Below are 23,467 nucleotides of genomic sequence, written 5' to 3' on the forward strand. Positions count from 1 at the left end.
TCCACCCCCTGAAGCTATGTGAAGCTTTCTGGCCCCTCCCAGTTCATCTGTTTGTATCAGGTATTTACTGGGTGAAATTGGAACAGGTTTCAGCCAAGGAAGGTTGGGATGTGCAAGAGAGACTTCACACTACTTCAGGACAGAACTGAGAGGGAGAGGGCTAGGAAATGAGGAAAGTTTCCAGTAATTTTTGCCTATTGGATTCTAGCCCTCTTGGTGACTAACTCTGGTACTTCAATAACATGAAAGCCTTGAAGGTGCAGGATGTGAAAAGTCTGTTCTAACAGGATAGGGTTGGTTTTTTTTGTTTTTTTGTTTTTTTTGAAAGTTCAAGGAAGGTAACTCCCTAAAAAGTACCCAGAGCTGCAGAATAGCTGCTAACATACTGTCCAGCAGTTGCAGGCACGGAGTTATTACTCCCCACAGTATTCTATAATGTTCTATAATTTAGAATAATTAATTCTAAACTCATTTGTTAGCATCTAGTTCTAATCTCTCTGGACACTCTTGTCTTGGGAGTGCCTGTTTGTGGGCTGCAATGCTGTTCTTTTTAGAGATGGGAGATTTAAGGGTGGGGTGCACAGTAGTCTGCAAAACAGGTAAATCAAACCCCATGCTTTTGTTTGTGCATGGTGGACGAGCAAGAGAACATTAATGCTGAAAGGTGATCTAACTGAAGTTGACAAGTGATGTGTTTTTTACAGCAAGCAGTCAGTCTAACTCCAGTGTTATGGAGGCCAGTTTATTGATAAGGCATTAAGAGAAGGATGATCTGTGGGTAATTAAAACATCCAGAGTTAGATAAAGTATAAGTTTAAGAGTAACTTCTAAGTCTTTAACCTCCAGGATGTAAGTCAGGCATCAGCTGGGTGAGATCCCAAGACTTCCCTTCTCCTTCTGTATCCTTTAATAGTTAAAAAGTTGATAATAGTTGTCTGATTCCAAAACAGAAGTTTCATCAGTGGTGTTACCTTTTGCTGAAGGTCTGCAGCTTTTCTTCTAGGTCCTCATGGATCAATTTTTACTGCACAGGCAAACTGCCCTGCAATTGCCATACGTGTGGGTTATTCTCTATCTGCAAGCTTCTGATTGTGAAAATTGGCAAAGATAAGCTAATGAAGGGGTAAATGACTTGTCTGCTCCTGGGGTAAATGCCATGAAAGTTCTTGGTGTCCAAGAAAACAAAATGAAGCTAATCTTGCTCTTTCTGTGAAGAAAATGAGAATAAACACAGCAGAGGCATATTATCCCATCTAAAATTCTTTTGCTGGTCCAAAGCAGCTGCAGGATTTTGTTTAATTAAGATTAGAAAAGCCTTGGTGATCTCCCATTTGCTTTTAGAGAAATGGGAAACAACATCTAGCTGGTACAGCTTCTCCTCCTTCGTTACACTGCTAGCTAGGTGCTTCCTGTCTGTCTCTGATTTGCAGCACAACTGGCAAATAGCTTTTCTGCAGAACAGAAATGACAGAAACTCCTCACCCTTCACCAGGGTGCAAAGATTTAGGAAGGTGAAAGATCAAAGCACTGAAGAGGCAGAATATGTTAAAGAGGAAGAAGTAGATCAGAGTTAGAGGTCTCCAAACAGGCAGCATGGGTGCCTTGTGCTGCACTGTGGGTGACTACCTGTGTGCTGTACTTCAGATGGAAACCCTGCAGGCTGCAGTACAGGTGAGGCTGCTGTGTGGTGTTGCTGACCTGAGATATCATAAGAGACAGATGTAAGAACTCTGATTGAAGCACAGAGGACACCTCTATTTACAATAGATCGTTGGCTTCAGTCCTGTTGTTGTCATGGGCATTCCAGAAACCTTCCATTGCAAAATTGCTTTTATACTTCAGACCAGAGAGTGCCACTGCACACAGATGAAAGCCTGACCTTTTTGTTCTGTCTCTAATCCTGTCTGAGCCCTCTTCCAGCTGGAGCTTCTGCCATTCCCAGGGGCAAATTCTTCTCGGGCTGCCTGCGATGAGAAACATGTTTTTGTGGAAGCTGGAACAAAGAGCAGGACAAGCCTGACTCTGGCTTCCCTACCCCAAAAAGCCACCCTGCTAATGTCCCAATCTTGTTATGTAGGATTCTGATGCTCTGTGCTGCTTCTCTAGCTTACAATAACTCTTCTCTTTGCCTCTTGCAGTCTGAATTCCCCCACACTCATGCTTGTGTCACATGGAGCAGATCTGGAAAAGAGTAACCATTGTCCTTGTGCTCCCCTTGATTAAAGTTTTGGAAGTGTCTGGGATTCAGCCAAGCTCCATGTTGCATCCAGATGTTACAAAACACTGCAGAAATGCTTCTGAATCCCTTTTCTAAACTATGTAATTGAAAATGAGCCAGCCAGGGCCTTGTTTCAGATTCAGTCTGTGAGTTGTATAGCCTAATTCTGGACATTTTTCTGTTACGTACTTTGGTTTTCCTGGGATGATGCTACTTTGTTCTGTCATTTTGATCTCTGTAAGGTGCAACTGGCATTATGCAGGATTGGAAGAGCACAAATCTGCACATCTGTCACTGCTTTTGAGGGAGCATTAAGGGAGATTTAGGCAGACATCTCTGCTGGCAGAGGCCTTATCCTTAAAGGAATTTGAGTTTTTTGTGTGTTTGAGTGTTGAATCTCTCCTTGTTGCATAGAAAGTAATAGTCTGTTACACGTGTCAGTGTAAGTTATTGCCAGATAAGATCAGCTGTAGAAGTTGAGTCTGTAGGAAATAATTCTGAACTTAAACTACTTAAAATAGGGCCCTAATTTCAAGTTGAATTTCGGAAAGTGGCACAGCTATGGGCATAACTAAAGAGAAACTGATTCCCTGACAGCTGTGTAGGTCCGAGTCCAATTTTTGGCTTTCCCGTGACACTGATAGAGAAATCCAGTCTGAAATTCATTGTCCTACCTTTCTTTCGTTATATTTTGTATTTGGAGGTACTCTGCTACGCAGTAGCTAAAAAGATGATATCTTAAGGTCAAGAGCATGAGGCGAATTCTTTCTAACTTCCTTAAGGATGTTAGGTTTGAAGTGGCTGGCAGGATTAATATAAATATCAGTGGTTAGCACACACCTCGAGGTGTTGGTTTATGTTACCTAATTGGAGAAGTATATTAATATCACTCAATTAGAACCAGGTATCTGACCCTGGAGGGCCAGATTAAATTAGAGATGGGTGTAAATGAGTGCCTTGTCTGTAGAGTTTTTCTGGCAGGTGTTTGTCAAGCGAGAGAAGAAAAGCTGTGCCCTGTGGCTATTTATTTGGTAGCCAGCCATTGCAAAACCCTTAACACCTATCTGGCAAATGCTTAAACCTAGCATTCCTGCTGCCTGCTGAGATGGCAGAGATGCTCAGCTCTCTACTGGCAGAGCCCAGAGGTCCATGCTTTTGCCAGAGCACTCTGAAGAACTGCTTTCCTCTTCTAGACAGCCAGGAAGCATGGAAAAGCATGGAACTGCTCACCTCTCTTCTTAGATATGCATAAACGTTCACTTTGCTGTTGCTGTACAGTGATGACTTCTGGAAGGGTGAGGATTGGGAGCAGTAGTCTGGTCTGTAGGCAGTCACTCATTGCAACTGTTTATTGAAAACAGCTCTTTGCTGGCAGTTGTTTTTTTCTGAAGTTTGTTGAATCAAGAATTCAGGGATGCCTGAACACAAACTGTAGAATTGAGGAAATTAGCCCATAAATCCAGTTCCTGGTGCCAGAGGATTATCTGTTCTGCAAAGTAGCAATAGCTTCCACTCCTAGTCCCAGAAACAAGCTCTTACCACTGCTGGAGGAAAAACAAGCTTGAATTGGGTGGATAAAATCTGCGAGATAGGGGAGGTTTGATTTTATACAGTGGTGAGGAGACAACTTTGGCTGCTTTTAGATGTTACACACAGGCTGCTTTATTGCAAAAATAAGGGCTTTTTTTTTTTTCTCTAATGAGCCTTGAGAACTTTGTGGAGATAGAAAATGTGTGCTCCTTCCCAGCTGGTCTCGGGACTTCTTGAAAAGTCTCTAATGTTAACAAAAATAACTGGGGAAGATGAAGGAAGGTCCAGGCTCTTAATTCTAATTCTTGAAGATTTAATGTGTTTTGAGTGATAGAATTTTGCTAGATGTCCTTAAAAGTAGTGGATGACTGGACTGTATAAAAGATGTCTAGTGAGCACTAGGCATCATGCCTGGGCTTTATGGAGGAGGAAATCATCAGTGGGGTGTTTTTCCTGCTGAAGACAGTAGAGTTGTTTTTCATTCCTAGTTCATGCCTGGTTTCTATTTAAACAGCCTTCAGAATAGACAAGCAATAGAGTGCCTTTCTCTTAAATAAGTAATGGAATTACTTTTTGTAATTCCAGCTCAGAAGTGAGCTTTGCGCATTGAAGACTTGCATTTTTGTTTGGTGTCTTGACAGTCAAACAATAGGTTTGCCTGACCTCTCACAGCTAATTAAGTTCACAGATAGAAGATTTTGTCCAGGATTTTCCTATCAGGGAATTGGTCAGGGATAGGCACTTTTTCCCATTACTATACCATTCCATCTCTACAAACTCTTTTTCATCAGGCTTGGCACATCTTAATATCCTGCTCATCTTCAAGTGCTACAGGCAGGTTAAGGTTGGACAGGGGTTGGATGTTCTCCTAGCCAAGCTCTCTCCTAACCATTTTTGATTGTCAAGATTAACAATTAACAAACAGAGGGATTGATTAACAAACTGATTAACAAACGGGGATTGATTAACAAACTGATTAACAAACAGGGAAAAAAGTGTAATTTTGGATTTGTCTTCTCTCTAGAAAGCTTTCTGCACCCACCTCGTCTCCTTATCCAGCTGCCCCTTCTATCTCTGCTGAAGACTGTACACTTGAAATATGGAAATTAATGCTTCTGATATTGTTATTGAGATCAAATCCAATTATCCTGTACTGCTTTATGTAAGTCCAGGTGGGCCAAACTCAAAACTGGAGGAAATCACTTTTGCAGCTGATCAGTGCTCATTTCGAAAGAAAGTATAGGGATCTTGCAGGCTGTTTTATTGGTTTCCTTATTCACTTTATTCCACAAAACACAAAATCAAATAATGTGTTCTAAGTAGTGAAATGAGGGCAATGTATATTAGAATCTCTGTAATGAACCAGCTTAAGAAGTCTTGCTGTCTGCCTTGGCTCCCTGCGTAGCTTTGTTTTGTGTACCGTTCTGATTCATGTAAGCAGGCAAACAATACAGATGGCTTGTGCTTTACTTAGAAGACTGTAAGCGTGTGCAGATGGTGTTTAAAAGATTGAATTTTGGAGTATTTTACTGGAGCATTTTTCTGAAGGGAAAACAATTCACAACTTAGCATTTCTGGAAGCAAGAAGGTAGCTGCTGTCCAGGCCAAAATACTGTTTTATGTAAAAATTTAAATCTCATGGAAATAAATTAAATGTAGCATACAGACATTACTGGAGTGCACTGTAAACGTAAAAGGCATTTGGAGAGCATTAGGAGGAAGGCAGATGTGAAGACTGCACTGAATAACCAATATCTGCTCAGAGCTGTTGTCTGTTTCTTACAGGAAGAATTTTTTAACTTTAAGCAACTGGAAGAAGGTACTTTAACCTTTCCTCAAAGTTGACACATGTACCCTGTGACCAGCCAAACCTACACCTAAAACTTCCAGGGCGTGGAGTGGTCTTCTCTTATGGCCTGATGTTGAGTAAAGGGTTTGAGTTGTGTGGTTGGTTTCTATCGATAGTAGTCTGTATTTTGTTGGCTTCTAAACAAAAATGAGCAGATGAACTTGTTCTGCACTCAGTGGATATGGAAATGATTTTTGCTTTAATTTTAAGCTTCATGTTACCTTGAATTGGGAACAACTGCAAGGACACCACCCAGCAATCACAGACTGGAACGCCTGTCTGCTGGGTTAGCCAGCAGCATTGCTTCTGTCTTGAGAGATGTTTTCCCACCTTCTTTAATCCAAAAAGATACTGTACAAACTGTTACCAGGTACAAAAAGAAGACATCCCCCTGTCTTACAGCAGTGATGTTATGGCTAAAATCCCTGCAAACTGCCTGGCTGGAGCATTAGCCCTTCAGGGCTGCTTTTGTGTACCTGCATGCTTTTCTGTAGTGTTGTTCATTCTATTCAGCCCCCATCATAATAACTAAAAAAAAAAACCAACAGCCTTATAGTGCTTTAAAATATTGTAGAATTTAGGAAGATTTTTTTTTTTTAGGCAGGTATCTGCAATGAGAGGTAATGCTTTTATAGCAGGGAGATGAAAGTGGAGGAAGTGCAAAGTGGCACGATTTCTGAGTATGTATTTTGAGTGTATTAACAGGGCTCCACGTGGAAATGCTTTTCCAAAAGGAGTGCAGTCTGTTGGCCTGCTCTCAGAGAATTTGTATGCAGAGGGCAGTGGGTCTGTTAAGAACTCATTCCGATCAGCTGCAGTAGCAGTGGCTTTTGGGAGCTGTCAGTATACTTCCAATGATCCTGTGGATGAGAAAGCACAGAAATCCAAGCTCTTTTAGAACAAAAACCACAAGATCAGAACTTAATTAATTCATAAACAACTGCATTTTCTTTAGCAAAAGGATGCTCTGATTACCAAGGATTTATTGCTGTGAGGAAAGTCAGTGAATATTCAGCCATCATTAGTAGAAGTCAGCTTGAGATGTGAGTCTTGCTTTGGAGGGATTTCTGTGTTCTTCTTGACAGTTGCAATTCTCTGTGTTGAGGTTTGTTTTTGTCAAAGCAATGGATGCTTTCTTCTTCTTCCATTTGTGTAAGCACACTTTTAAGGTGCTCTATCAGGACACTGACAGGTTCTCCATCAGTGGCTTATCCCAGTACAAAGAATTACTTAGCTGTACTCACTGTCTGGGTCAGATCATTTACTAAGAGTGATTTATGGCTAATAGTAACAACACAGGTGTTATATCTATCGCTATATATTCTTTTCAATCCAGGCCTTTCTCCTTCCCCTTCTTTCCTCTCCTTCTTAAACCTAACAGCTACAGCTTAGAGTAGTGAAACGTGTAATTGTACTGTGGAGAGCCAAGAAAGTACAAAACAAAAAGGAATGATTGAGTGCACCAGGGAGCATCAGCAAAAGTGCAGTGCTAATAGTCAAAGAATAAAAGATAATGGACAATTTGTCAGGACATGTTGACAAGAAAGATAAGTTGGAAGTAATTAAGTGCCTGACATACTGGAAGTGATGTTCCTGCCAATGGCTCTTTAAATCATCAGGACATGAAATGTGACAACCATTTATCACTTTTATGGGGCACTGCTGTCTAGCTTTCCCTTGGGAAGCATGGAGTAGTATGTACTTCAACTATCTTACTTTCAGAAAGGCATGGGTACATTCCAAGAGCTTCCCATTTTTGGGTGCCTGTCTTTAAGAGCTGTGATTGTGGTTCATTCTTAGTCTAAGTCTAATTTGACCTCAAACTGTTCCTAGTTCCTATTTCCAAAGGTGTTTTACTTGACATTGCCAGATACCCAGTGTGTCAATGAGCTTGGTTCTGTAGTTGTCAAGAAAGGAAGCTTTCAGGGAGAGAATAAATATATAGCACTTGAAAATGTTCCTTCTCTTGGCAGTCTGTTCAGGTGACTGCCTTTAATACTGTAGATTTCATTGTTTTGTATGATTCAGTGCAGCTCTTATGGGGAAAAGATACATTTGTATAAGCTGTCATTCTGACAACAGGTAACAAGGGGCATTTCTGCAAGCTACACCTATCTGTAACAACATATTCAAAGCCTGCTAGAACTGTCTCTGCATTGCTGTCACTGCCCATGTTTTGATAGGTTTTGCTGTTTTGCACTTCCATTGTTAACAAGTACTAATATTGGATTGTAATCTGTGTTGTAACGTGCTCAATTATTGTGACATCATTTGGAACAGCTTGCCCTCTTTGTTTTCCAGTGTCAGTAGGGAAAGAGGAGAGCAATGAGCCAGAAAATGTTAACAAATAAGTCTTATAAAATAGCAAGAGCTCTATAAAAAGGTATTGAAGAGATGTTGAGCAAAAGCACTGATAACAAGAACCACTGTGGAGATAGAGCTATTTCTGACTGTAGAATAAAAAAGCAACCATGTGAAATAACAGTGATTCAGAGCACATCACTTGAGCTGGTGAGCCAGGCTCAGGAGTTGTCTACTTGTGTTTCACAAAACTCAGATACCCCTGCAAAGCAAGGAGAGTGTGTTTAACTCGATGGGATGCTGTGACAGCAGGTGTTTCTGCCATGGTCTTGAACACAGGCAAGAGAAGAGTACTGGTATGGGTTGGCTCCAGTGCAGAGGTGTTACTTGAAGCTGAGTGGTTTGTCAGCTGTTCTAGTGATGGAGCTCATTTCCTGCAGTGTTAAAATCTCAACTCCAGATTTTCAAGGGAGTTGGTGATTTAGGTAAGACAAATGGAAGGGAAAAATATCAGCACTGTAAAGCTCTTAGTAAGTGCAGCTGGTATTTGGTGGTGGGAAGGTCTTGTGTACATAGAGGTGGGTAAGATGGAAAAAAAATGCTAGGGAGGAGGTTCTGTCTTAATAAAATGAGATTCTGAGGAAATTAAAATGAAGAAATGGAACATGAGAGCAGGCACTGAAGTTTTGCACAAGTCCCCTTTTGATCACTGTTAAATCTTGTTTGTATCCCAAATTTAATGGTAGCGAAGAGGAAAAGTGATAGCTGGAGAAATAAAACAAGCAAAACCTCAGAAGAATCCTTTCCAGTGTGGCTGCCAGTGATTTTTTTTTTAAAGACTGACATCTGTATCTGAAAGTATTCTTATATAATGCGTTTGCACTGACTTGGCAACATCTGCACCTTCAGTTCCACCATTTCATATGCCCTCCTGTGAATCTGGTTGTGCACGGCTGTGTGTCTGCTGGATGTGTTTTTGCCTGTAGTGTAAATAGAAAGCTGACATGGATCGTCATCTTTACATGAGCACTTCCAGAAGGAAATCTCAGTGTTGTAGGAAAGACTTCATACAAATTTCCAAGTGGAAACCTACTTAATCAGTAGTCTGAAAATGCCTTGCAATTTTTTTTTATTTCCAGTATGCAGTGTATGTAGTCCAGCCTTTCTTAACACTGCATCCAGGAAGCTGGTTACAGTGGTAAAGTGAAGCTAGCAGACTGCTATTAATGATATACAGTTGTTGTTTTGTGTAACAGGTCTTGGGAATATATGCAGAGAATATATGTACCCCTATTGCAGCCATTGTATCTCTTCATTAGTCTGCTCATTCACTTAAAAGTTTTGAAGGAAAAGCACCATGTTCCTTTGGTATTTCTAATGGACAGAACGGGATTCTATCAAGGAGAAGCTCATACCAGCCCCTGAGTGCTGCCAGCTGTGTTAAATGATCTTTCTCTTCCCTCTTCAGCATTAACAACAAACTGCAACAGCCAGAAGCAGCTGCTGGGGTGCTGGAATATGCCATGAAGCACTTTGGGGAGCTGGTGAGTCGTGGTAGATAACTATTCCTTGTGCCTAATGTTAAGTCATTTTAGTTTGAACTCTGTAACTCTGTTTCTGCTGTGTGTTGGGAAGGAAGGGCATAAGTTCCTGTTCTGAGCTTTAAATGTTTGAGAGTTTTCTGAGAAACTGTTCTGGTGACACTCTGCAGGTAAGAATTTAATGGAAGTTAAGCCTCTAGCTTCTCTCATTCAGGTGGCATGTGAACCTGTCAGAGAGTTTATGGATACTAGTTTTTGGAACAGTAAGTTGTCCAATCCTGTACAGTTTTGACTGCTCACAGAAATGGAACAGATACAGAAGGGTATCTTCTCTTAATGACTATTTTTCTTCTTTTTCTCTTTAATAATAATTTAACTCGTGTTTGAGGATTCAAGTACCTATGTTCTCCAGCCAATTCTACCTTGTTAACAACATGATTTTGCAGTGGTAATTCTTGCAGTGCCTTAGGGAGATTGTTTGGGAAGAGAAAGCAACCCTCTAAGCACAGTAGACCAGGCTTTTTCAATAGGAGCTGCTAGAAAGTGGGAACAGGTTTAAGCATGGAATGGTGGAACTCATTCAGATTGGATTCCTCTGGTGTTAGGATTAAGTGAAGCTATGACCTGAACTGGAAAAGAGGTCCTTCTGGGAGAAGTACTGACTTCAGAACAGCTCTGCACCTTCTTATGATTCCTTGGGACAGTTGAGCACAACCCTTATTAGCTAATTCTGACCTCACTCTTGAGAAGTAATGTATTTCAGTATGCACTGCCTATTCTAGGAAACTCTACAAAGAAATTAAGAGGATCTGTGAGCTCTGCTTTCAGGAACTTACTTGAAGTGTTATGACTAAGCCAGGGAGTTAAAGGGCTGGTATATAAACATCCTAAGTGGGAGACCTGGCATGCAGAGCATGGGTTATGTTGACCCTCCCCAGTGGGCCAAGAAAAGAATCCATGCTGCAGCATATGTCAAGGCATGAGCTGCCAAAGGCTCAGCAGAAAAAACTTTGGCAGAGATCAGCGTGGAAGGAAGATCCAAGGCATTTTATTTCTTGAAAATTAGAAACCGAATCTAGGAACAGACTGAACAGAGGTTTGTGCAGCTGATAAGGATCACCATTAGGTTTTTAAAACCTCTGTTACAAACCACAGCCTTCTCTTGTAAGGGTTTTGGTTGGACCCCATCATACCTGCCTGACCTGCTGGAAAATGGCCTAGCAGTAGCCAGAGACACAGTGCACACTGTGCTTTTTTCTTTTCTTCCCAGTCAGACACATCATTTCTCAGCACAGCACAATGGCAAATTGAGTGTTTAATACATTTGCTGGTTTTGCCCCTTGCTCCCCAGCTCCAAGAAGAAAAGGATCAGGCAGAGCCCAGGTACTAAGCTAGTATTTCAGTAGCAGGGAATTGGTGATACAACCCTCTGGGTAATCTTGATACATTGATTCATTTCTGTCAAGCTTGGGCAATGCTTAAAATTTGTTTTTCCATGAGCTCACAGCTTTTTTCTGTATCAAATCTGAGTGAGTTTATTTCAAATCGTCAGAGGGCCAAATGAGCACCATAGACGTAGAAGTTTCCAAGCGAAGTTGCAGTAGGTAATATGGAATGTTGAATACTAATGCTGCTATTTTTTCTGATTTTTATTTTTTAATCCCCCAGGAAATTCAAGCTACCTGGTATGAAAAGCTTCATGAATGGGAAGATGCTCTGGTAGCCTATGACAAGAAGATGGACACAAACAAAGATGATCCTGAGCTGATGCTGGGACGAATGCGTTGCTTGGAAGCACTTGGAGAATGGTAAGAGGAATACTGAAGATTGAGAAAATTATATCAAGAAATCTGTCCCGTATTAAAATAATCTACGTTCTCTCCTTCTCCTGTTCTTTTATATTTTCTTGCTGTTTCAGAAATGCAAGCTGCTCTACTTTTCAAATCAATGCCTGACTTTTCTGTGGATTCCGTCACCTTTGTGATTTTTTTCCTGCCTAAATTCCTTCCTACCTAATAGTTTGAGCGTTTCTTTGTATTTCTTTCTTCATCCACGGTCATCATAATTGGAAATAACATTCAAGCATTTTGAGATGAACCATCTGATAAATGGAGGTCTGTGTAGGCGGATCTGCAGCCTGACGATCGTATCAGCTCCATTTTTAAGAGAATGATGACCTTTCAGGAAACATTGACTGGGCAGGATTTGTCAAAAACAATCATAAAATGAGTTAAGCTTGGCCCTCCTTTGTAAACTTTATTACTAAAGTAACAGATTACTTGTTGTCAGGCCTACCATGCCTGCCCAGAATGCAGTCTTTTGGATGACTGGTAGTGAAGTTGTCTGCTTCCCAGCAATCACCTTGGTGTAAGACTATGCTGAGTAAATTGCTCTCACTTTACAACCCTTGTAAATTACTGAATTTTCTGTTACTGCTCTTTTTAACATACATTAAGCATTGCCTTTGTGAAAGTTTGGGACCTCAAACCCTGTGTTAAACGCAAATTGTCAGCAAGTAATGGAATACAGTTGATTTTCTTGAGAGGATGAGTTCGTAGTCACTTGTAGCTTGTTAGGTGAGACTTGTTTTGTTTTTTCTTCCTACTCACCTCAGTTCAAAGAAGATAATGGAAGCAGACATATCCTGTGCACTGTAGTGTGGAGTTCTACCCAGGGGCAGAACTGGTGCAGTTCAGGTGCCGCCTTCCTACTGAACTTTTCATGTCACTGGAGCCCTGTGCTGATGGGTCCTGACATGAACCCATGGACGGTGCACTGTAAGGAGACTCCTCTTCCCTAAAGACATTTTACTGCTGGAGAGGCAGAACTGTTTGAGAAGCACAGTTCTAACAGCATTTTTCTACCCTTTCTGTTTCTGGATGAGGGTGAGGCACATTGGGTGTTGTTTTTCTCAGCAGGAGAAATGAAGCCTTTTACTGGGCAGTTTTGCAGTCATCTTTTCTAGGAAGTAGGCAGCTCCCCGCAGAAATTCCTTTCTCCTGTGGAATGAGTATTTGTGTAAAATATCCTTTAGAGCCTTCTCCTTCCTCACATGTTAATGATAAATACATAATAAAAAGGTTCTACTCTTCCCTTGTAACTGGAGGTTGTGTACCTCATGATAGTCTGTAGCCATGAAAGCAACCCAGGTGGTTTGGCTCTGTCTTTTATTTTTGTCTGATACGAGAGAATTGTCACATCCAGGTACTGGGTTTTCTTATACCAAAGTTCTGCTCCCTGTAGTGACTTTTGGCCTATAATTATGCAGTTGTAGAATTTTTTTTCTACCCTTTTGAGAGGGCTTTCTTGGGCATTCTCACCCCCTTTTCATGTTTGTTTGTTTTGTGTTTTTTTTTTTCCCTGAAGGATCTGAAAGGCAGGTAGATGTAGCAAAGAAATTGAGCCTAAAATTTGAAGAATTTAATTCAGAATCTGTGCCGTGGCAGATGACTAAAAGTGTTTAGAAAGAATCTGACTTTTTGTTTTTCCTGTAACATCAGTTAAAAAGAAAATTTGAAAAAAACAGGGACCACTTACATGCTTTGTGTGATGTTACCCATAATTAAGTACAGCTGAGAGATTCCATTACTTGTCTAAACCTAAAAGTGTTTTGTTTGTTCTTTCTACAATTCAGAAGTGCTTTTGCAAAGGTGCTGTCTGCTCTCTGACAGCTGACTTATATAGACATCATCCCCAGACTGAGGACTCCCTTGTTTGGCTGCTGATACTCTTCAGTAGCATTCAACATGATTATCTTGTGTTGTTGAAGCCTTCTTGACGTAGCATGACACTTAATCTAGGGCTGATGCTACACAGCATCATTATTTCAGTGCTCTGTGCAGTGACATTTTGAAAGACCAGCCAAAATATTCTTGGCCGTTTGTCTCCTGATGTGGTTATGTCTGCAAGAGTCATGCTGCTTCATTAGCATCTACTAGGTCTTGATTTACTGCTGTTTGGCTTGGGTTTTCATTTGTTGTGTTTTATTTTCTCCTGGGCCATTAAGCTGTCAGAATGACTGTCTTGCCTGTGGCAGCCCATTGGTTCTGTTTGACTAATTCATCTTTCTTTTTGGGAGAGGAGAGGATGACAGTAGAGAAGGAAAGTTGGCAGCTATTTCACTGCTGCGGAGCTTCCAGCCTAAGAAATGCTGGAACTGCAACACCCACAGTACTTGGTTTGATTAACAGAGCATTCACAGTTGATTTAAAAGGCATCATATAAAAAATACTGATGTTTCCTCTCAGCTGGAGATGAAATATCTGGAGGCCCCTCTGAGATCTTGCCACAACAAGTCTTCATAATAGGTTACAACAACACTGTTTTTCTAGTTTCAGTCTTCAAACTTAATTGTATGTTTATCCAAAGTGTTTGATAGTGGGAGCCATTTGTAAGCTGTTCATGTAATACATTCTTTGTACTGAGGCTTCAGGAAAAAAAAAAAATTCTTGATAACTTCTGATCTTGCTTTTTAGTATCTTCAGAGCATTATTTTTTCTTGGATTTATGGACTATGGTTCACAGATCCCTTCGTAGAATAGGCATTACTAAATGCTGAGGAACAAATGCAAACTTCTGTCTGGACTTGTATTTTCAAAGCACAGCGTGTTCTTAAATCATTCTTGGATGACAGGATGTTTGTCATCAAACTAGCATGGCTGAGTTGGCCAGGTGAGAAGAGGTGAATCTGTTCTCCACTCTACATAAAAAGAATTAGGCCTGTTGCTTAACGAGGTAAAGCTCTTGGAAGAAACTTTCCACTGATTAGAAATTGTGTTTTCTTTGTAGGGGCCAACTCCACCAGCAGTGCTGTGAGAAGTGGACGCAGGTCAATGATGAAACTCAAGCTAAGATGGCAAGGATGGCTGCTGCTGCTGCCTGGGGTCTAGGTGATGTATCTTTGTAGCTGTGCTCCTGTGAGCATGTATGACAGCCAACAATATAAAAGCTTGAATAGATTTAACTTTAGAGCCATGAATTATAAGAAGCAGAATAATCAACACAACCCATTGACATGAGACCAGAACAAGATGTCGTTCAAATCAAAAGCCCTTTGGAAAACCTGTGTTTACATACGGTGTCCCTGCGTGGTGCTGAGTAACAGAGGCTGCCTCGTGGGTCTGGGGAGATAAGCAGGTACTTAACTGGTCTCTTTTACTTAGTTTTGCACTGAACGTAGCTCAGACTTGAAATGAGGTGAATAGAATTTCTCTGATCTCTGGCAGACTCTTATTTAGAAATTAGAACTTTGTCCATTGAGAATTTTGGTAGGTTATCTTGATTGAGCGGGCAATCTTAAGTGGAATGAATCTGCAGATGGTCCAAAAATTGCTATTGCTGATAGCTAGGTATTTATTAAAATGCTCATAAATCACCTTTTGTTTGTCAGTCTTTGAGTAAAGTTAATCATCTGCTCTGTGGAACACGAGCTCACTTAAATGTTTTGGCAATGGCAGCGGCTGAGTCACATAAGGAAGATGTTAAAAATCCTCATGATGAATGTACCTAATCATGCAATATTAACTGAATAGTCTTCTGACATCTGCCTTGAGGTGGAATTTGATTAATTGTAAAAGACCAAGGAGAATTGGTTCAAGCAGTCGTCAGTTCAAGTGCTACAGACCGAGGGAAGCAATAGAAGTTCCCAGTACCATACTGAATTCAGGCCTAGACACTGAGGCCTAAGCACTGTAACATAATCCTGTTCTTATCTCACAGAGGGGGCTGTTGTGTTGCTGAGGGTATTTGTGTCCCTGCAGGTCAGTGGGACAGCATGGAAGAATATACCTGCATGATCCCAAGGGACACCCACGATGGTGCCTTCTACAGGGCTGTACTGGCTCTTCACCAGGACCTTTTCTCACTGGCTCAGCAGGTAACTCCTTCCTAGCCTTCCCAAAAGCTGGTTTAGGATGAGCTAGATTACAGAGCTACGTGGAAGGCACGCTGTTTCAAAGTGTTTAGCTATAACATGTAATTGCTCAGTAATCTTTTTTTCCACTGATGTATTAGACCTTGTTGATTGAGCTTGTCTTTTGTTTCTAGAAACACAGCAGTGAATTTATTGGTACAGATTTTAGAGGTCCAGAGCTGTAGAGTGCAGGGAGTCTTAGGCTTCTTTGGTCAATTTTCTAAAGGAAGTGCAAAAAATTTATTTCAGCAGGGATTCCATTCTGCAAGATACTGCTTGATGAAAGACCTTAATGCCATAAGACACGCATAAGAATCTCCATGAACATTCTTTGCACTTCTGTATATTGCAGCTTTTGCAGTGAAGTGCTTGTGTATCTCAGCAGAATTTCTGTTCTGATTTTTCTGGCAGCAGTGATAAATCTTAAATGGAGATCAGAAATCAAGGCAAGGAATGACTCCATTAAGTAGAGCTGTACTGGTGTGCATGTTTGCCACAAAGGAGATTTACAGAGATACTTTTCCCCCTGTAGATGTGAAGCTTGTTGTTTACTTTCCAACGAAGCTCAAGTAGCATTTCTCAGAATTCTATTCTGACTTGCCAACTTAGATAAAGGAGTAGTTCAGTCTGCTTTGTCAAAACCCACACACAGATTTTTGAATGATATGCACAGTAGAATTATCCAGGCATTCAAAGGGGAAGGGTTTGTGATTAACCTTCAACATTTTAAACAGGAAAAACTCTAGATAAGAGATTATGTAATGACTGGAACCAGAGGAGGATTTGTTTTATGCTTGAAAAGCATGCCTTAGTTGCAGTGAGAGAATGGGAATTCGCAGATCCTGTAAAATTCATAAAAACCTGCTTGGTTATATAAAACAGTGAAAACCACTTTCTGTCATTGTGAATTAAGAAAGACATTTCTTGAGTCTTTCTGTAGCTGACTCTCTTGCACTAAAATGCAAACTTCTGTTTTCCTCCATGAATGTTTGCAATGATAATCTTTACAATGAGAGTAGGATTAGAGGTACTGCAGACTTTTGTAGAGGGACAAACTTTGCAGCTGTTCAGGTGATAAATAAACCTCTTCCTCCTATACCTCCCATTAAGTGCTGCTTTCCTGTTGGTTCTTCCAGCTCGTAACATCCTTTCCTGCTCCTTGCTGGACAATGTGAACAGTGCCATCTCTGTTCAGGAGATGAAATCAGTTTGAGCAGTTGACTCATGATAAAACACCCCCATCTTCACTCCAAAATCTTATTTTATTTCAGTGCATTGACAAGGCCAGAGATCTGCTCGATGCTGAGCTGACTGCCATGGCAGGCGAGAGCTACAGTCGAGCCTATGGAGTAAGTTCTCACTCTTAGCCTTCGTTCTCCTCACTGCTGCTTTATAATATCCCTAGAAATCATGTAAAACTTTTTAACTAGTGTTAGTATCGAACAGAAGATCTTTTTAAGACTATGAGCTAAATGACTCTTGTCAGAGAAAAAGACTGCTTAAGGATTAATTAAACAATTAAATGAATGCTACCCCTCAAAAGAAGTGAGAATTGCCATTTGCAAATGGTGTGTCTTCTAAATGTCAGTCTATAGCAGTCTGTCCATTACCTGCTGGGGAAAGCTCACGGGCCTAAGATTCGGGTGCCAAAATGCTGTTTGTTAATTATAGATTTGTTCTGTAGTGATTAGGATGGAATGTGATTGTTTCCTTTAGGCGATGGTATCCTGCCAGATGCTGTCAGAGCTGGAAGAAGTTATCCAGTATAAACTTGTACCAGAACGTCGTGAGATCATCCGCCAGATATGGTGGGAAAGACTGCAGGTACATCAGTGTAGAGGATGGTGATGCTGATATTTTGAGCCTGAACAGCTTCCTTCGAAGTCGGCCTGATGGCTCAGCTGTTCATTCTTGTTCCAGTGCAGCGCCATGTGTTCTGACGTGGCTGTTTGCTTTCTGTCTCCTTTGTGTTGTCCTTGTTGATTTTTAGGTTAGTCTGCCTGAGGTGTCTACAGATGTGACACCTTAATAGGTGATTTAAGCTTGAGATGAATGTGTGCAAAGCAGAGATGCTGGTAGCACCTCCAGAGCTGCTTGTCCCAGTGTTGGACCTCACCTGAAAATATTGGTTCCAGTGCAACTGGTTTGAACTTTTTACCTGTCTGGCTGCATTTTAAGGAGAAGCAAATTCTCTCACAATACTGGAAAACCAGACAGAGAATTCACATACATGTAAAAGATTGTTCTTTTCTTGAAGTACTCTGATCCCTGGAAAGGATTAAAAGGAAAAAAACAAACAACAAAAAACAAACATAGGGCAAAATGTTCTAATTATAAATTTTTATAGACTGTATGGAAAAGGAATTTCTCCCCTTGCAGATTTCTCCACTGCTCTATATGCCTTTTTATGAAAGACTGTTTCTGCTGCATGTTTTTTTAGCTGTTTGGGAAGCTGTGACAAAAGCTTTAGTCTCTCATCTGCATTCCTGTCTGTAAGAGCTCAGGAGCATTCCACTGGGGTGGAGAAACTGTGTGTGACAGGAAGTGTAATGTCTGAATACAGCTGTTTATGGTTCTAAAAGCAGTACGTGCAGTTCTTACACATTTTACAGCTTCTTTTAAATAATTTTCAAATGCCAATTGGATGCATTGTGTACTTGGGTGTCAAGAAACAACTTTGTCTAACTTCCCAGCCCTCAATTTTGAGGAAGGATAAAAAAGGAAAAGGAACAGATGCTTTGGTACAAAGGAGCTTGCTGCCATTGGGAATTCTCTTTTTTACCTCAAAATCTGTGTTGTCTCTGGATTAATACTAACTTCAGAGCATCACTGCTAACTCTGAGGTATTTGGTCACTGAATTTGGTCATTTCCATCCCTTCTGAAATTCTACTTTGCTGTAGCATCCTCAACCATTTGAAATGCAGACTCATCCTGATGTGACCAAGTGTTCTGGGCCTTTCCCTTCAGGCAGGCATGAGCTAGGCAAGCAGTATCTGTGTATAGGGTTTGTAACTGTTTAAACCAAAAACAGACGTTAAAGTTGAGTTGAGAAGGGTAACAAAACATTTGACATGGTTTGGAACTGCACAAATAACTTCCATGATTTTGGACGCGTTCTTCTTTAGAAGCTTTTCTCCTGGAGAAGAGAAGAAGCTCTTCTCTTAGGGGATATCACTAGACTGCAAGCACTGTGCTGACTTCCCATGCATTGTGGGCTGCAGGCTGTAAGGGCCAGGAACTTAACATGCTACACACACTACAGTTTGAAGAAATAGCCAGCTAGTTGTTTTTTTTCATATTGGCCTGCTGTAAATTTTGGCTACTGAAGTCTATCCGTCTTGGGAAAAGTGCCTTCAGATTCTGAGTTAAGACTTAAGGCTCTGTGGAATAGGCTGAATATACAGCCGTAACCCCTTTTCTTCCTTAACCCCTTTTCTTCCTTTATCTCCTAGGGCTGTCAGCGGATTGTGGAAGACTGGCAGAGAATATTGATGGTTCGGTCTCTTGTTGTGAATCCTCATGAGGACATGAGAACTTGGCTGAAGTATGCCAGCTTGTGTGGCAAGAGTGGGAGACTGGTGAGCATTAGCAACCTCTACAACACGTTAATAGACAGCTGATTTCTTCTAACTGGCTTGTAGCCAGTGATGTTCATATCAAGAAACGCTACAATTCAGTTTCAATATTCACCACTAGATTTATTACAAAAAATACTTGAAACAGACTTCACCCTCTGTATTGGCTTCTCAAAAGGTAATTTAATGCTCAGGTTCCAGTAAAGATATATATGGTTTATGATGTGGTATTCTTGAGTCCAGGAAGTGGTAAAAAGGCTGCTGCATCTGTGCTTTGTATTGCTGGTTTAGCTTTTCTAATGGCAGGCAATTCTGCAGTGAATATGAGATGGAGGTAAGGATGAGCTTGTTCTAACTTCTTTTTTTCTTTAATGTTTGTAATTTCCTCCAGGCTTTGGCCCATAAGACACTTGTCCTGCTCTTGGGAGTAGATCCATCCCGCCAGCTGGATCACCCACTGCCAACAGTACATCCCCAAGTGACTTATGCATACATGAAACACATGTGGAAGAGCGCCCGTAAGGTACAGAACAACGTTGCACCCTCTGTGTTTTGCTGCTCAGTTTTTGTGCAGTGCCATACACTTCAGCTCTTCATAGCCTGCACAGGACAAAGACAAGAGTGAAGGTTTTACTTTTTTTAAAAAAAAGAATGACTAGTCTCTTTCCTTATCATTATTTTAAAGGCAAGCTTTTTATTTTAAATCTCACTAGACAGAGAAAACCTGGCCCGATTTTATTTTCTGCATGGGAAGATTTGTTGTTAAAGCAGTATCAGGTATCCAAGGCACACAGCTAAGTTTAATAGTCAATTGGAACTCTTCTCTCCTCACCAGAGTTTTACTGGGTAGGCTCAGCACATAGCTTTTCTTCCACTGCTCCAATTGCCAGGTCTCCATATCTTACGCATGGTCAGGGCTACACAATGGAAAAAGAAAGGAGTTCTTTCATTTCCAGTTTTAGAATATCTAGAACAATTTGTACTTAGTTGCTAAGCAGAACTTTTATTAAAGACACAATTGAAAATGTCTTACTGAAAGACAGCTGAAAAGTACATAGGGTTTTGTCAGGGGAACTATTTGGCACTGAAGAGCCTGGGATGAACGTTTATGACATTGCAACACAGAGAATTTACATACTCAAATCCAATAAGCCTCAGACTGGGTAACTTACCTTTTTTTTTTAATATACATTAAAGCCTTCATTTATTGTCATATTCTGCCACATCTTTTTTTGATTTTTTTTCTGTCTTTGGGGTTGCCAGTACTGGAGCAGAGCTGTTGCTGTGGGATGCTGGCCATGACCTAACTATTCTTTATTTGAATTTAAAAAACAGAAGGAGCTGCTGATGAGGCCCTGTTCTGTTGGCTTTGTGAAGCAGTGTAATGGTCTCTTACTTCTTTGAATGACCCCAGGAATATATGGGTATTCCCTGCCAGCTTCTCTCAATGAAAGTGCCTTTCTCTCTTAGACCTGTGATAAAGAAATAGGTGAAAAAAGATGCAGGAAGAGAATATATTTAAACTAAACTGTTTATTGTAGATTATGTGGAAGCCCATGAGGACAGGAGGAAAAAAAAAAAAAGGAAAGCAGCAAAGATGAGAGAGAGAGACAGACGTGGATGCAATCACAAGCTCTTGCCTGCTGAATGATTTCATATTTTCCTACAGCACATAAGCTCTGTGCACATAGAGACTTCCACAGTTACGTTTTGACAAATATCTGGTACAACAGCACTACTGTTTTTAAGATTGTTTTTCCCTCCTACATCTAATGAAGTATCTAAGTTATTACCTGTGGAGCGACGCCTCCCTGTTAATGATGTGATACTTTAATTTTGCCTTAAGCCAATACCCTTTTTCATGACAACTGATTTGTGCATGCTGACATTTGAACCGGACAAATAAGGCATTTCAATGCAGGTGATTGCTGTCTCACTTGAAAGTAGATCATTCCTGTAGGTGGAACAGAAGTAAATTGGACTCTTAATAGCACCTTCTGCAGTTTCTGACCTGAAATGACCTTGCAGTTTGCAAGAGCTTTACTCTAATTATTTCCACTGAAGCATGCATGCTTTTTTTCACTAAATTTTCAGAGTTCTTTACTCCATAATTCACCTAAAGGAATTTCAAAGAATTTTCCCCCAAAATATTGATAGTTACTTTAGAATTAATGCCTTCTGTAGTCTTCTGGCAAAGGAGCAACACGTTTGCACTTCTTAAACAACTTCAGGAGAGATCTAGATTTTCATCTGTTGAAATAAGTCAAAGTTTAGGTTCTGTGGTATGTACTGTAAGTCTAGCCAAAGCCTGGCTTTTAGAAGGGAAGCTGCAAGTTCTCCTTTAGACAGTATTTTCTCAAATTGTCTGTTCCAAGCCATAGCATATTACAGGCAGGCTTCTTAGGATCTGTGGTGCAGTCTGTTATGGTTGTGACCCATTCAGACACAGTATGTACACTGTGAACGTCTGACTGTTGGTTGCTGGACTCTTTGATGTACGCTTTCAGTTGCAACTGAGATATCACTACATGATTGATAGAATCTTACTATACAGGAGCAGTAATAGGACAATCTCTGCTGTTGGAAGTTTATTCTCATATACTTGACCTTGCCAGCTTGCCAGATCTGGGTGCTTGCACTACTGTCAGTCATTCTGTCTACTGTATGCATGATGAGCATCAGGATGCAGTTATTTGTTCCTCAGTGTAGCAATTCAGAGGCCAGATTTATAAGGCAATTAAGAATTTTTATGTTGTTCATTTGTTAGGGGTTACAGACCTGGCATAAATTGATTCTAGAGATATGTAAATGGTGAAGAAGCTTTCACAAAAACACAAAACTGTATTTTTTGCTCTTGGTGAAAACTTACTTCCATATTGTCTTCCACATGCGAAATGTTGTTTAACCCCCATGGCTCTTACCACAACCATCATCCCATTACAGATCGATGCATTCCAGCACATGCAGCACTTCGTGCAGACCATGCAGCAGCAGGCACAGCATGCTATTGCCACTGAGGACCAGCAGCACAAGCAGGAACTGCACAAGCTTATGGCACGGTCAGCACCCAGTCCTGGGAGATCCTTTTAGCTCTGTGGTAACGCTGTCTGTCCTGAGGTCCATGCATATGAGACGTGTTAGATGAGACCCACGTTTTGATGGAGAGGAAAAAGATTTCTCATTTAGATGGTAGAAGACCCTTTCAATATTCATCATTGTTCATCTCATAATTTCAGGAAGTGTTACTGTGACACGTCAGTGTAAACAAGCTGATATTTGTCCCTGGCACCTGGCTGTGTTATTCCAGCTCTGTGGCTCCCTGGCAGAAGGCATCGCTCTCATCTGTTTTTTCAGGGGATTCAGTCAGTAGGAATGAAACTCTTCCCACATGCCTGGCACATCTGTGCCTGGCAGTGTGTGCCCTTCGTTTGACAGCAGTACTTTGGGCATCGGGTGCCAAGCATGTGATGGTCTCTTAAAATGTTGTTATAATGAAATGCATCTCATAAGCTCTGTTTTCCTCCATAAAGCTGTGGTTACCAGATCTGTTATTTCCAATTTGAAGAAGAAATCTCATGGTACTCATTAAAGAAGGGTTGGTTTTATGGGGATGGAAACTTGATAACAGCATTGTCTTAGTATTTTCAGGTTGACTATCATGGAAAATAAGTTAGCAATGACTTATTTTTCTTGAACAAGGCTTGCAGGAAAAGTCAAAATACTGAAAGAACAGCTATGTAACTGTGGTATTTAGAGTCTGCTGAGAGAGCAAAGTATTAAGCTTAGCACAGAGCTTCACAGCCCCACCCTACTGCAGGAAAAAATGTTTTTCTTTCCTTTGGGAGGAGATGGCTTAATGGGGTTTCTGGCTTGGGAGAAGAGCATTTGCTCTGCACTTCTGCTGGCTGGCTGGTGCCTGGTCTCTCCAGAAGGCTAGTTTGTATGGTGATAAATACAGCTAGTCAGCACACATGCTGTGTGTCTTTTATCATCACTTAATAAGTGTTTTGATGCTTTTGTTAGCTACTTGTAAAGTGCATTTTATAACTGATAAAAATGAGGAACACAATTTGACCCTAGCCTTGTTCCATAAAGTTTAAACCAACCTTACCTGTTAAGTGCATGCGCTCCATCTGCAGAAGAGGCTTACTGAGTGAGTTTAGCACATGAAACATTTTTTTTCAGGCTCTGGATAAGAATTCTGCCTCTTAAACCAGCAGGTTTTGTTTTCATTTCAGGTTGTGTCTGAGTCAATAATCCCTTTGCTTAACCAGGTGTTTCCTGAAACTGGGTGAGTGGCAGCTGAACCTGCAAGGCATCAATGAGAGTACCATCCCCAAAGTCTTACAGTACTACAGTGCTGCAACAGAGCACGATCGCAACTGGTACAAGGTCAGTAAGGAGAGGTTCAGACAGCAGAGAGAGAGTGAACCTGATCACATCTCCTCTATCTTTTTCCTATTACACCTCCTTAAGCTTTGAAGAATTAAGGAGTATGGGAAGGTAACGTGATTTATTTTTAGTTCTTTTGATGCTGTAAC

At 40.8% G+C, this 23,467-nt stretch overlaps 1 protein-coding gene across 2 annotated transcripts in view; it reads left to right on the plus strand.

Annotated features, from left to right (window-relative positions):
* Positions 1–23,467, plus strand: part of MTOR (mechanistic target of rapamycin kinase) — a 61,555-nt gene that overhangs the window by 25,528 nt on the left and 12,560 nt on the right. For both annotated transcript variants that reach the window (XM_042831422.1, XM_042831423.1), the window contains exons 29-38: positions 9,367–9,442; positions 11,108–11,247; positions 14,228–14,328; positions 15,199–15,314; positions 16,622–16,699; positions 17,067–17,174; positions 18,804–18,929; positions 19,318–19,449; positions 21,870–21,985; positions 23,201–23,318. In XM_042831422.1, coding sequence (XP_042687356.1) covers positions 9,367–9,442; positions 11,108–11,247; positions 14,228–14,328; positions 15,199–15,314; positions 16,622–16,699; positions 17,067–17,174; positions 18,804–18,929; positions 19,318–19,449; positions 21,870–21,985; positions 23,201–23,318 — 1,111 coding nt within the window. The remainder of the gene's footprint in view (positions 1–9,366; positions 9,443–11,107; positions 11,248–14,227; positions 14,329–15,198; positions 15,315–16,621; positions 16,700–17,066; positions 17,175–18,803; positions 18,930–19,317; positions 19,450–21,869; positions 21,986–23,200; positions 23,319–23,467) is intronic.

This window comes from Centrocercus urophasianus, unplaced genomic scaffold, assembly GCF_019232065.1.
Source record: "Centrocercus urophasianus isolate 14NV4802_14NV808 unplaced genomic scaffold, USGS_Curo_1.0 seq_36, whole genome shotgun sequence".
Classification (NCBI taxonomy): Eukaryota; Metazoa; Chordata; class Aves; order Galliformes; family Phasianidae; genus Centrocercus; species Centrocercus urophasianus.